The 13,369-nt window shown below is 35.2% G+C and overlaps 1 protein-coding gene across 3 annotated transcripts in view; it reads right to left on the bottom strand.

The window, feature by feature from the left end:
* Window positions 1-13,369, bottom strand: part of DYNC2H1 (dynein cytoplasmic 2 heavy chain 1) — a 399,828-nt gene that overhangs the window by 190,476 nt on the left and 195,983 nt on the right. For all 3 annotated transcript variants that reach the window (XM_044929811.2, XM_044929812.2, XM_044929810.2), the window contains exons 71-73: window positions 3,816-3,881; window positions 2,036-2,086; window positions 1,178-1,255 (exon numbers count right to left, since the gene is read on the bottom strand). In XM_044929811.2, the coding sequence (XP_044785746.2) occupies window positions 1,178-1,255; window positions 2,036-2,086; window positions 3,816-3,881 (195 nt within the window). The remainder of the gene's footprint in view (window positions 1-1,177; window positions 1,256-2,035; window positions 2,087-3,815; window positions 3,882-13,369) is intronic.

Raw genomic sequence — 13,369 nt, 5'->3', positions numbered from 1 at the left:
ATTTGGAAAACATATATCAAAGGCATGGACTGTGGTATCAGAATGCTCAAATTAAAATCACAATTTCAAAACTTCCCAGCTATTTGATCTTGGGTAAATGATTTAACTTGTCTACACCTCAGCCTGCCCTTCTCAAAAACAAGCATAATTATGACCTCTCGAATATGTTATCGTGATAATAAAGATAATACATCTGAAGCATTTAATATGATGCCTGGCACATAACAAGTCCTCAAAAATATGTATGAAATTTAAGTGAAAATTCAGGTTCAAGCATTTAGCAATTCACTGCATAGATTCTCATTTCTTATCCATAAAAAGAAAGTTAATATCTCCCTTTTAAGATTTGTGTGATAATAGTTCATTTGAAAATGTTTTATAAACTAAAATGATAATAAAACATTAATATATATTATAAACATTCTCTGAAAAGGAAAGCTGCCTTTCCTCAATGTTTTGCATTTCTTTACTTAACAAGAAATTAGTATGTGAAAAAAAATAACTATACTTTTATAGGTTAATACAGTTAAGGATTTTTGCCAAGAATAACATCTCAGTAGATCAACTGTTCTAAAAATTTTAACTGTACCATAATGATTAATATTAATTTTCCATTAGGAGCTCATGAAATATTTCACAGGTCCTGCCCAATAATGCAGAAATACCTTCAAATTCTGTTTTTTATAATTATTGATTTTTTGCATTCTAGTAAAGTTGTTTAAAAAAATATGTTTCTTACCCTAGGCAAACAGTTGAGTGTGAAAGATATTAAAAGGTGAATAGAAGTGAGAGAAATAATTTGATTTTGAAACCTTTTCAACATAAGTATCATACTGTATTCTATTACTGATCCTAAATTACTCTATTAATAAGTTATCCATATATCATATTAGAGGACATTCCATTTACTTATCTTTCTATTCCCTATAGGTATATAGCACAGAATCTTGACCATGTGGAGAATCAGTATGTTATACAGTGAATGATAGATTCAATTAATTAATTATTCATCACAGGGTTAATCAGAATAATTATTGGATATTCTTTTACCCACGGATTTTACGTCATTTTCACAGAAATATCAACACCAAGTATGAAGTGGTAGAACATAAAAATATAAACAGAAATAATGCAACTATTAAAAAATTAAATATCCTTCAAAGTAAGAAAGGAATACCTTTAATGTTGCCACTGCCCAGCTTCTTTCCTGATCTATCCAAGATGGAAGTTGATCACGTATTCTTTGTTGAGAGTCCTTTTTAAATTAGAGCAATTATTTCCCTTAGTACATTTGGTAAAATTCAGACTTTAAAAAATTTTTGTTAAACTGACCAGCTAATTTTATGAACACTTTTTGGTTTTTAAGAACAACTTCATTCTATGTATTTTTTATTTATATCTATTTTACAAATCAATATGGTAAAATTCTACATAAGGTATAGATAACGATTTAGAAAAATGTAACATTTATTTTCATAATGTTTATTCCTTTGTAAAACTTCAGAAAAACTCAAATGTAATATGAAATTACTATAAAACTGCATTACTTTAATTATATCTTGCATTTCCAACATTATCTAGGTTTTGCATTACAGTTTGGATAGGCTGCTTTGAAGAATAATTTTATTCATTACCTGTCGAGGTAGAAAATTACTGGGAAAAAAAGCTAATTTGAATAAAGTTTCAAAAGATAAGTGAAGTAATTTTTAATTTCACTTATTTAAGAAAATTATCCTAGCTATACTACAAGATTTGATTTTCTTAGAGTTACAAAATACATATACTGAAAAAAGAAACCATATTAATTTCTTATGTTTAATTAAATATTCTCAAAAAAAAATATGTCCTCAAGGACAAAAAAAATATATCAGTCCATTTTATATTAGGGCAATAGAGGGAAGGACATATTCCTCTAATTAAAATATAATTTCAACAGTAACTTAAAACTCCTCTGAAGCAAATTATATTTCATGAAGTCAAAACCAGAATTACTTTCCCTAAGAATGAAATAATAATTTTAATTACTCTAACTTACAACTTTCCGCAACATGTCTCCAACAACCACACCTGTAAATGTATCCCATTCCTATTTAACAAAAATATGAGAAACACACAAAAGATAAATATTCTAACCATTTAACAAACCTTTTTAAATTTCCCCATAAGACAGCTTACAATTTACCTTTCTAAAAAACATGGAGGAAAAAACTCCTTTCATATCTTCCCAATTCCTAATATACTATGAGTTTATGTACCTTACCAATATAAAACATTATATTGGTACCATACCAACATTAAAATGAAATCTATTAGAATAATTATAAGAAAAAATATAAACACATTAAACGCATGAGTCTTAACATCTAAAAATTAAAATGTCTATACAATTAGCATTTGTCATTATCTTTAATTTGTCCTATTACATGCTATTCTTCACTAATATATAAAAAGTAAGATGCATCAGAAGTTTAAAAATTGTGTATACTGGGAAAAATAGAGAAAAGTCCCACCATTAACTTATCTTTTCCAACCTATAGGGAGAAGAATGGCCATTGCTACTTTTTTTTCCTAATTAACTCATGGAATCAAAATTGATCAAATTGTTACAGAATCTAGAGCTCTTTGAAAACCTATGTCTTCACTCTGGGTTACCCGATCAGATAATTATGGGCACTACCATATTATTTGTTACACATTGGCCAGCATAAGAATAATAAAATTTGAGTGCAATATGGAAAAAGTACCAAAGCAACATACTACCTCCACTCACTCTTCCTACTGGAGTTATACAGTCACAAATAAATAAAATGCAAATTATTACTACTATTTTATGTGAGTCAAGGAAAAGTGTTCTCTTTTCCCAATGATAATTTATTTATACTTCAAGAGGAAAAACTAAGTCTCATACAACAGAGCTTATTGATCATGATGAAAAGTATACAGGAAGAGGGAAATGCATCAAAGTAGATGGTATAAATAAAAGTAGCCAAATTAAAACCAGGAGAAATTTATACAAGTCAACCAGAGTGTTTGGACTTAGAAAGAAATAGAGAACAGTCATATGAAATGGCACATATTCAAATGAGGGGAATCAAGAGCATAGTTAAAATCTGATCCTAGACTGTTAAAGGTTACCAGGTCACTTCCCTGCCGCTCTGGCTACTGCAAGCCCACTTTAATGAAAATGGCAGAATAATGAGGAAAATCACTTACAAAAATTTTTTAACATTAGAAGTAAATCAGAGATGGATTACTTAGCCCTATCTTAAAGGACATTTCTTTCAAGTCTGAGAGGGAGTTATATGGCAGACCAGAAATGAAGACATAAACAAAAGAAGATAAATTATACATTAAAAGATTAATACAAATCTTCAGATTCAAGATGGAGGTTTCTGAGAACGACCTACTCTTGTTTCACATGCTGATTCTAAGCATGCCAATGTAAATAAATAATGTACTGGTATACTCGTATAGCTTCATATTTTTATACTTATCAGCCCCGCTGCTTAGATAAGGAAAATAATAAGGCTGATTCTTCTGGTGTCCTGGAAAAGTACACTTGTGTTCAGAAAAATCTTGGTAGTATGGCAAGTTAAAGTTCTTTCCCTGTCTTATCATTCCTTCAGAATATCTGGCTCAACCACAGGAGAGCAGAACTGGAAATCAGCATCATACACTAAATTTCTACCTAAGTAAAAAATGAATAGGTTGATATGGAATTTCTAGCCTTAAGCAGTTTCTAATCTAACCAAAAGTCCACCTGTTACCAAATTTCTATGCAACTCATAATATTTTCCTCCTTTTCTTCCACTTACATTTTCTTGAAAAAGTTCAGGATGCATGCCTCGAATGAAATGCAAAGCGAACATCAACTGATCAGCCTGAAAAGAATAACAGATATTATTTTGCTTTTTCTAAATGTCTGTTTTTGGAAAAGCATAGTCCTTAAATTATGGCTCATACATTCTATACTGTATCATCTAATAATTTACTTTTATCAATATAAAAATGACTATTCAGATGGCATCTACATAGGACAATGCTTCTAAGTTGGCAGTGGAAGTATAGAGAGAGACCAAATATTTAGAAATAGTGCTAAAGAATAATCAGTGTATATATCTCATTAAAACAACAACAACAACAACAAAAGGTTTAACTAGATGAAATCCAACTGTGAGGTTTAGATTACACATTATTAACCAGATCAACCTCTTGCATTCAGATCAGATCAGTCGCTCAGTCATGTCCGACTCTTTGCGACGCCATGCATCATAGCACGCCAGGCCTCCCTGTCCATCACCAACTCCCGGAGTTCACCCAGACTCAAGTCCATCGAGTCAGTGATGCCATCCAGCCATCTCATCCTCTGTCGTCCCCTTCTCTTCTTGCCCCCAATCCCTCCCAGCATCAGAGTCTTTTCCAATGAGTCAAATCTTCGCATGACGTGGCCAAAGTACTGGAGTTTCAGCTTTAGCATCATTCCTTCCAAAGAAATCCCAGGGCTGATCTCCTTCAGAATGGACTGGTTGGATCTCCTTGCAGTCCAAGGGACTCTCAAGAGTCTTCTCCAACACCACAGTTCAAAAGCATCAATTCTTCAGCACTCAGCCTTCTTCACAATCCAACTCTCACATCCATACATGACCACAGGAAAAACCATAGCCTTGACTAGACGGACTTTTGATGGCAAAGTAATGTCTCTGCTTTTCAACATGCTATCTAGGTTGGTCATAACTGTCCTTCCAAGGAGTAAGCATCTTTTAATTTCATGGCTGCAGTCACCATCTGCAGTGATTTTGGAGCCCCCCAAAATAAAGTCTGACACTGTTTCCACTGTTTCCCCATCTATTTCCCATGAAGTGATGGGACCGGATGCCATGATCTTCATTTTCTGAATGTTGAACTTTAAGCCAACTTTTTCACTCTCCACTTTCACTTTCATCAAGAGGCTTTTTAGTTCCTCTTCACTTTCAGCCATAAGGGTAGTGACATCTGCATATCTGAGGTTATTGATATTTCTCCCTGCAATCTTGATTCCAGCTTGTGTTTCTTCCAGTCCAGCGTTTCTCATGATGTACTCTGCATATAAATTAAATAAACAGGGTGAAAATATACAGCCTTGATGAACTCCTTTTCCTATTTGAAACCAGTCTGTTGTTCCATGTCCAGTTCTAACTCTTGCTTCCTGACCTGCATACAAATTTCTCAAGAGGCAGATCAGGTGGCCTGGTATTCCCATCTCTTTCAGAATTTTCCACAGTTTATTGTGATCCACGCAGTCAAAGGCTTTGGCATAGTCAATAAAGCAGAAATAGATGCTTTTCTGGAACTCTCTTGCTTTTTTGATCATCCAGCGGATGTTGGCAATTTGATCTCTAGTTCCTCTGCATTTTCTAAAACCAGCTTGAACATCTGGAAGTTCACAGTTCATGTATTGCGGAAGCCTGGCTTGGAGAATTTTGAGCATTACTTTACTAGCATGTGAGATGAGTGCAATTGTGCAGTAGTTTGAGCATTCTTTGGCATTGCCTTTCTTTGGGATTGGAATGAAAACTGATCTTTTCCAGTCCTGTGGCCACTGCTGAGTTTTCCAAATTTGTTGGCATATTGAGTGCAGCACTTTCACAGCATCATCTTTCAGGATTTGGAATAGCTCAACTGGAATTCTATCACCTCAACTAGCTTTGTTCGTAGTGATGCTTTCTGAGGCCCACTTGACTTCACATTCCAGGATGTCTGGCTCTAGGTGAGTGATCCCACCATTGTGATTATCTGGGTCATGAAGATCTTTTTTGTAGTTTTCTGTATTCTTGCCATCTCTTCTTAATATCATCTGCTTCTGTTAGGTCCATATCATTTCTGTCCTTTATCAAGCCCATCTTTGCATGAAATGTTCCTTTGGTATCTCTGATTTTCTTGAAGAGATCCCTAGTCTTTCCCATTCTGTTGTTTTCCTCTATTTCTTTGCATTGATTGCTGAAGAAGGCTTTCTTATCTCTTCTTGATATTCTTTGGAATTCTGCATTCAGATGCTTGTATCTTTCCTTTTCTCCTTTTCTTTTCACTTCTCTTCTTTTCACAGCTGTTTGTAAGGCCTCCCCAGACAGCCATTTTGCTTTTTTGCATTTCTTCCATGGGGATGGTCTTGATCCCTGTCTCCTGTACAATGTCACGAACCTCATTCCATAGTTCATCAGGCACTCTATCTATCAGATCTAGGCCTTAAATCTATTTCTCACTTTCACTGTATAATCATAAGGGATTTGATTTAGGTCATACCTGAATGGTCCAGTGGTTTTCCCTACTTTCTTCAATTTAAGTCTGAAATTGGCAATAAGGAGTCCATGGTCTGAGCCACAGTCAGGTCCTGGTCTTGTTTTTGCTGACTGTATAGAGCTTCTCCATCTTTGGCTGCATAGAATATAATCAATCTGATTTTGGTGTTGACCATCTGGTGATGTACATGTGTAGAGTCTTCTCTTGTGTTGTTGGAAGAGGGTGTTTGCTATGACCAGTGCATTTTCTTGGCAAAACTCTATTAGTCTTTGCCCTGCTTCATTCCGTATTCCAAGGCCAAATTTGCCTGTTACCCCAGGTGATTCTGGACTTCCTACTTTTGCATTCCAGTCCTCTATAATGAAAAGGACATCTTTTTTGGGTGTTTGTTCTAAAAGGTCTTGTAGGTCTTCATAGAACTGTTCAACTTCACCTTCTTCAGCATCACTAGTTGGGGCAGAGACTTGGATTACTGTGATACTGAATGGTTTGCCTTGGAAACGAACAGAGATCATTCTGTCATTTTTGAGATTGCATCCAAGTATGGCATTTCGGACTCTTTTGTTGACCATGATGGCCACTCCATTTCTTCAGAGGGATCCCTGCCTGCAGTAGTAGATATAATGGTCATCTGAATTAAATTCACCCATTCCAGTCCATTTCAGTTCGCTGATTCCTAGAATGTCGACATTCACTCTTGCCATCTCTTGTTTGACCACTTCCAATTTGCCTTGATTCATGGACCTGACATTCCAGGTTCCTATGCAATATTGCTCTTTAGAGCATCGGACCTTGCTTCTATCACCAGTCACATCCACGGCTGGGTATTCTTTTAGCTTTGGCTCCATCCCTTCATTCTTTCTGGAGTTATTTCTCCACTGATCTCCAGTAGCATATTGGGCACCTCTTGACCTGGGGAGTTTCTCTTTCAGTATTTGTCATTGTGTATGTTATATGCTCATGAACATCCTATATTCCCATAAATCAAGAAATTGCATTTCTAGAAATTTGTGCAAAGAGATGACAAATGTACTCTACTCTAAATAAGAAATGAGGGTACTCATTGCAAGGCTTTTTATAGTGGAGGGAAAACTGAAACAATATGAATGTTCAAAAGTCTATCATGAATAATAGTCAAATTGAAGGATACAGCATAGTTCATAGTGTTTATTTAAACAAATATTTTTATATAAACAGACATGCATATATATCTGCAAAAGAAATTAGAAATAGATAATAAAGTTATAAGTGATTGAGATTACAGGTTATTTTTGTTTATTTGATGTATTTTGCAAATTTTATAAGCTTCTGTCATTTCTGTCAAAGAAAGCAATGAGTTTATCAATATAGACAAAACCATCTGCTAAAGCACCATGTTTCCTACAGAAGTCTAATATAAACTTTATTTAGCTTTTTTCATATTGTAAATCATACTTTATTCATATCTAATATTACAGGTGTGTATGATTATAAACCTACAAATATAAGGATATTATGATACAATATATATAAAAGATACATTCAACAACAACAACAACAAAAACACTCTCCTATAATCATTACCAGCAAGTAATCTTGCCTTCAGGAAAATCACCCTTCTGTTGGAAAGAGGTAAGCCAATCATCAAGGTGGCCCAATGTCAAGATACCATGCCACAGATAACGATACAAGAGATACCATATGTCTAGGCCAGGCCAACCAGGATATAATCTTCTATTATTTTCCAACTGGGAGATGGCAGAAGAATGCTGCTTATGGTAGAAATCTGGGTGCCTAGCTGTACCAACATACCTTTAACCATCAGAATTTAACAATGATTTTATAAAGAGGAATAACAATAATTCAAGAATAAACTTAAAAATATAGTTTACTGACAGAGAACACATTATTTCCAATTATACAGAACCAAAATCAAGAATGAATTTAATCAAGCTTAAGAATTTTCTGATTACTTGTTTTTTTAAAAAAAACAACTGTCAATAACCAGGGTTTAAAAATATTTTGTACCTACAATATCCTTGGATCTACACAGCGTATGAGTCAGAAAATGTGGGTGTTTTACTTTAAGTTAAATTTATATCAGTTTGCTTGGGATCTGTTACAAAATAGTTTAATATCAAGAGAATACATAATAAGCAAAATGTCAACTGATCATCTACAAAATGAACTAGCTGAAAGAAAAACAGTAAGAAAAGTAGGCATGACGATACCACCATGCCAGCACACACACGCTCGTAAAAATTCTAGAAGAGCCTATCAGAACAGGATTAATACAATATGAGGGAATCTCAATGTTTACTTTACAGCCGATAAAAAAAAAAATCACATTTTCAGATATAATGGTTTGTTTTAATGACATCCTATTACCAAGACATCTTTGACATCATGAAAAATGGGTTTGAATTCTAGCTACAACACCTACTATATCTGAGCACCCTAGAGAAAGGTTAAATCTCTATATCTTGGTTTCCTCCCTTATAAAACAGAATTGGTGAAGGAATCAATTAACAATATGTTAAGGCACTTAGTTCCTGGAACACTGTAAATTTTAAAAGGCAACAGGTCAAAACTATCTGCTTTACAGTAAAAAGATATACTACATAATATTGGAAAGGAAATTTATTTCAAAAATATTTCATAAATCCCATAAATCTCAGAGACTAGTAAGAAGTGGAAAGCATTATTCATTCATTTGATTTATACTTTATAATATCATTTCTTTCAAATATGTTTAATGAATAGATGTTACCATATGAAGAGAAGTCTTGTTTGAATCTCAAAGAAGTTGGTACAGGACAGATCTTAGGCACTCACAAGTGCCGAAGTTTGTGCCTGAACCTAAATCACACGTTTTAATAAAGCAGTCCATGCACATTCTCCTATACCTCCAGAAATCTAAAGTGTTACACATAATACTGTACGTTTTTAAGTTATCAAAGCAGAACTATCTAAATTATCAAGAGTCATTTAATAGTCACAGGTTATATAGTTTCTAAACATGCAACCAGAGAATTTCCATATTTTATTTAAGAAAACTCATTTTTACAGGAAAAATGCAATTCAAATTAAATGATATGTTAGATAAATACAATCATGACATGCTATCAATATTTAAAATCAATGAACTAGCAAATTCATTTTAAGAAAGAGACTAGGTAAGCTGCATAAGCCCAAGCTTAAAAGCACTTTGCTTGAAAAATCTTTTATTCATTCATCACCACAGTCTTCCTATACCATTTCAGATCTTTTAGACATACTTCCACGAGGACAGGGAAACACCAAAAATCATATGCTCCCCCAAAATTTCCTTAAACTCTTTTCCATACTCATACCCAGTAGAGTTGGCAATTATTTAACATTCCTACAAATTCCATTATTTTGTATCTATTCCAAGCAATAAACTGTGATGAAGAAATGATGTGTAAAGGTACTAACTTGGACACAGTTTTGCTATAATCATCATTAAGTTTGGGGGAGTCAAATGTGCTGCTTATCCTATAATTGTCTAAAGTACTTAGGTTACTAAAATAAACACTTTTGACCTCATGAAGAAAAGAAAAGAAAGATACAGCAAATAATCAAAACTGAAAGTACTAGACAATTTTCTCCATTTGGCTTATAGTTTATTAAAATCATCACGGCACTGTTTATAATAGCCAGGACATGGAAGCAACCTAGATGTCCATCAACAGATGAATGGATAAGAAAGCTGTGGTACATATACACAATGGAGTATTACTCAGCCATTAAAAAGAATACATTTGAATCAGTTCTAATGAGGTGGATGAAACTGGAGCCCATTATACAGAGTGAAGTAAGCCAGAAAGAAAAACACCAATACAGTATACTAACGCATATATATGGAATTTAGAAAGATGGCAACAATAACCCTGTGTACGAGACAGCAAAAGAGACACAGATGTATAGATCAGTCTTTTGGACTCTGTGAGAGAGGGAGAGGGTGGGATGATTTGGGGAATGGCATTGAAATACGTATAATATCATATATGGAACGAGTCGCCAGTCCAGGTTCGATGCACGATACTGGATGCTTGGGTCTGGTGCACTGGGATGACCCAGAGGGATGGTATGGGGAGGGAGGAGGGAGGAGGGTTCAGGATGGGGAACACATGTATACCTGTGGTGGATTCATTTCGATATTTGGCAAAACCAATACAATATTGTAAAGTTTAAAAATAAAATAAAATAAAAATAAATAAAATTCTAAATTTTCTACTACAAGTCAATCATTTTTCTGTTCCAGGTCAAAATGCTTTCAATTCACTGTGATGTGAATACTAACAATCCTCTATTTCAAGAGTATATTGCTGTCACATTACCATCACTAACACAACAGCAAAATGAGCATGAGAGAAGCTCTGGCACTAAGTTTAATGTGATGCTGACTGCTAAAAACCCCAAAACTTTCACTCGAATATGAAATGGTTTCCATTCTAAGTAAGCTTAGAGTGCTAAATCTTGAGAATGTTTTACTACTTCATTTTTGTAATTGCTGTGCTTTCTGCATTTTTATTCACCACTGAAACTATGGAATGCTGAATTCACTATGAATAGATTTAATATTATTCATACAAAAATAAGGATTTTACAAAACAGATATTCCATCATCAATTAAAAACCTGTCATTTTGATATTTGGCAAATCTAATACAGTTATGTAAAGTTTAAAAATAAAATAAAATTAAAAAAAACAATAAAAAAAATAATAATAAAATAAAATAAAACAAACAAAAAAAAAATTAAAAAATATTGGCATAAAAAAAAAATTCATGGGATTGTATCAATCTCAAACCCATGGTTAGTTTTTTATATGTAAATTTGCTGAATTATATACAGGTAAAATCTCATCACAATGAACCTAATTGCAATAAAAGGCTGGAGAAAGAAAAAAAAAAAACAAAAAAAACCTGTCTTAAGAATTACAAACTACAACCCTTTTAAAAATAATTTCAACTGCTCACAACAAAAAATATTACTCAAGACAGCTAATGAAAAATTCCAGTTGGGTACTAAATGTGGAGGATAGTAAGCCTATAACCCCTCTCGTAGTGCAACAAAATGCTGGTTTTAAATCATGTTGGCACTGAAAAGCTTACTGTATCACTCTGTAATTACTTTATTAAAATATGACAAAAAGGTTCAGATTTCATCAGTAAATATATCACTAAAAGTAAAATAAGAACATATATTCCCTGGAAAATACAAAGGATTACAGCTACACTTGGAGAAGGCAATGGCAAGCCACTCCAGTACTCTTGCCTGGAAAATCCCATGGACGGAGGAGCCTGGTGGGCTGCAGTCCATTGGGTCGCTAAGAGTTGGACACGACTGAGCGACTTCACTTTCACTTTTCACTTTCATGCATTGGAGAAGGCAATGGCAACCCACTCCAGTGTTCTTGCCTGGAAAATCCCAGGGACGGAGGAGGCTGGTGGGCTGCCGTCTCTGGGGTCGCACAGAGTCGGACACGACTGATGTGACTTAGCAGCAGCACAGCTACACTCAGGAGGACTTGCTGGGCCCAGCACCCAGGGCTGCTGTGGGCGCTGGCCCTCTATACCCCTCAAGGGCCCTTTAGCTCTTTCACACTCCCTCCTAGGGTTAGACACTACAGCATGAACTGCTGTACCAGGAGCCTCTTACCCTCTTGGTGACAGCACCAGAAGCAATCAAGTAACTCCATGTTTCACTGTCCCCGGGCAGTCACCACTCTAACCACCCCAGGCCATCCCGGGGCCCCCCACAGCCAAGCCTCTGGCGGAGTCAAGAGAAATAAGAGTGGCCAGAGCAGGAAAACTCAATGCACATCGACTACTGAAGAGCAAGTGTGTGAGCACAGACAACCCACTCCAGTACTCCTGCCTGGAAAATCCTATGGACGGAGGAGCCTGGTGAGCTATAGTCCATGGGGTTGCAAGGAGTCGGACAGGACTGAGCAAATTCACTTTCACTTTCCTCTAGCCTAGCCCTGCTGGACATGAAACTGCAATGCATTTGGCTCTGCTTCTGAGATGAATCATTAAGTGAATGAGGATGGCAGAGTCTCTGGGAAAAGTCCTTCTGCTTAGGGATGAAGAGAGGTGAGAGCAGAGAACACAAGTTCAGGGTATTCCTAAACTTGATCGGGGGAAAAGGAGGGGAGAGGGCTAAGGGAGGAAGGGGGACAGAATGGGCATTTTAAAACACACATTGACGACATGCATGAACCTTGAAAACATTATGCTAAGTGAATAAAGCAGTTACAAAGGACAAATATGTACATGACTGAACTTACATGAGATACTAAGAGCAGTCAGATTCATAGAAAGAGAAAGTAGGCAGTGGTTGCCAGGGGCTGGGGGATGGGCAATTGTTTATTGGGTAGAGAGTTCCAGTTTAAGACAAAAAGTAATAATGCAAATTAAATAATACAGAGATCAAAAATAAATCAATGATTAAAAATATAATATTAAAAGAGTAATTAAAGTAGACATTCTATAAAGAAAAATTTATTCTTTAAAACCCAAACAGGCAAATATGGCAAGTAAGGAAGGTAAAAAATAAACAACCTTAAAAATAAAGAGAAGAAAGAAAAATAAGATATTATTTATAAACCACAAAATTAAGAACAGTGGTAATATTGAGTTGACAAAAATGCAAAGAAGATACCTTTACTCTACCAGTAGGTGTTTTAACTGGTTAATCAAAGCTGGTGTAGTGGTAAAGAATCTGCCTACAAAGCAGGAGACTTCAGGAGATGTGCATCCGATCCCTGGGTCAGGAAGATTCTCTGGAGAAGGAACTGGCAGGCAACACATGCCAGTATTCTTGCCTGGAAAATTCCATGGACAGAGGAGCCTGGTGGGCTACAGTCCTTGGTGTCGCAAAGAGTCAGACATGACTGAGTGACTGAGCACACATAAAAACCTTTTAGAAGGTAATTTGATAATGCCCAACAAAATTTCAAAAGTTTAGATACTTGGACTAGCAATTATACTTCTATTGAGAAATCTCATTCAAGACACTGATACTAGAAGATCCTGAACTCACTTTCTCCTGTGGACACACGGAGACTACAGCTATATATGGAACAA

The sequence above is a fragment of the Bubalus bubalis genome, chromosome 16 (assembly GCF_019923935.1).
Source record: "Bubalus bubalis isolate 160015118507 breed Murrah chromosome 16, NDDB_SH_1, whole genome shotgun sequence".
Lineage (NCBI taxonomy): Eukaryota > Metazoa > Chordata > Mammalia > Artiodactyla > Bovidae > Bubalus > Bubalus bubalis.
The sequence above is the reverse complement of the archived record's forward strand: the minus strand, read 5'-3'. Positions and strand labels throughout refer to the sequence as shown.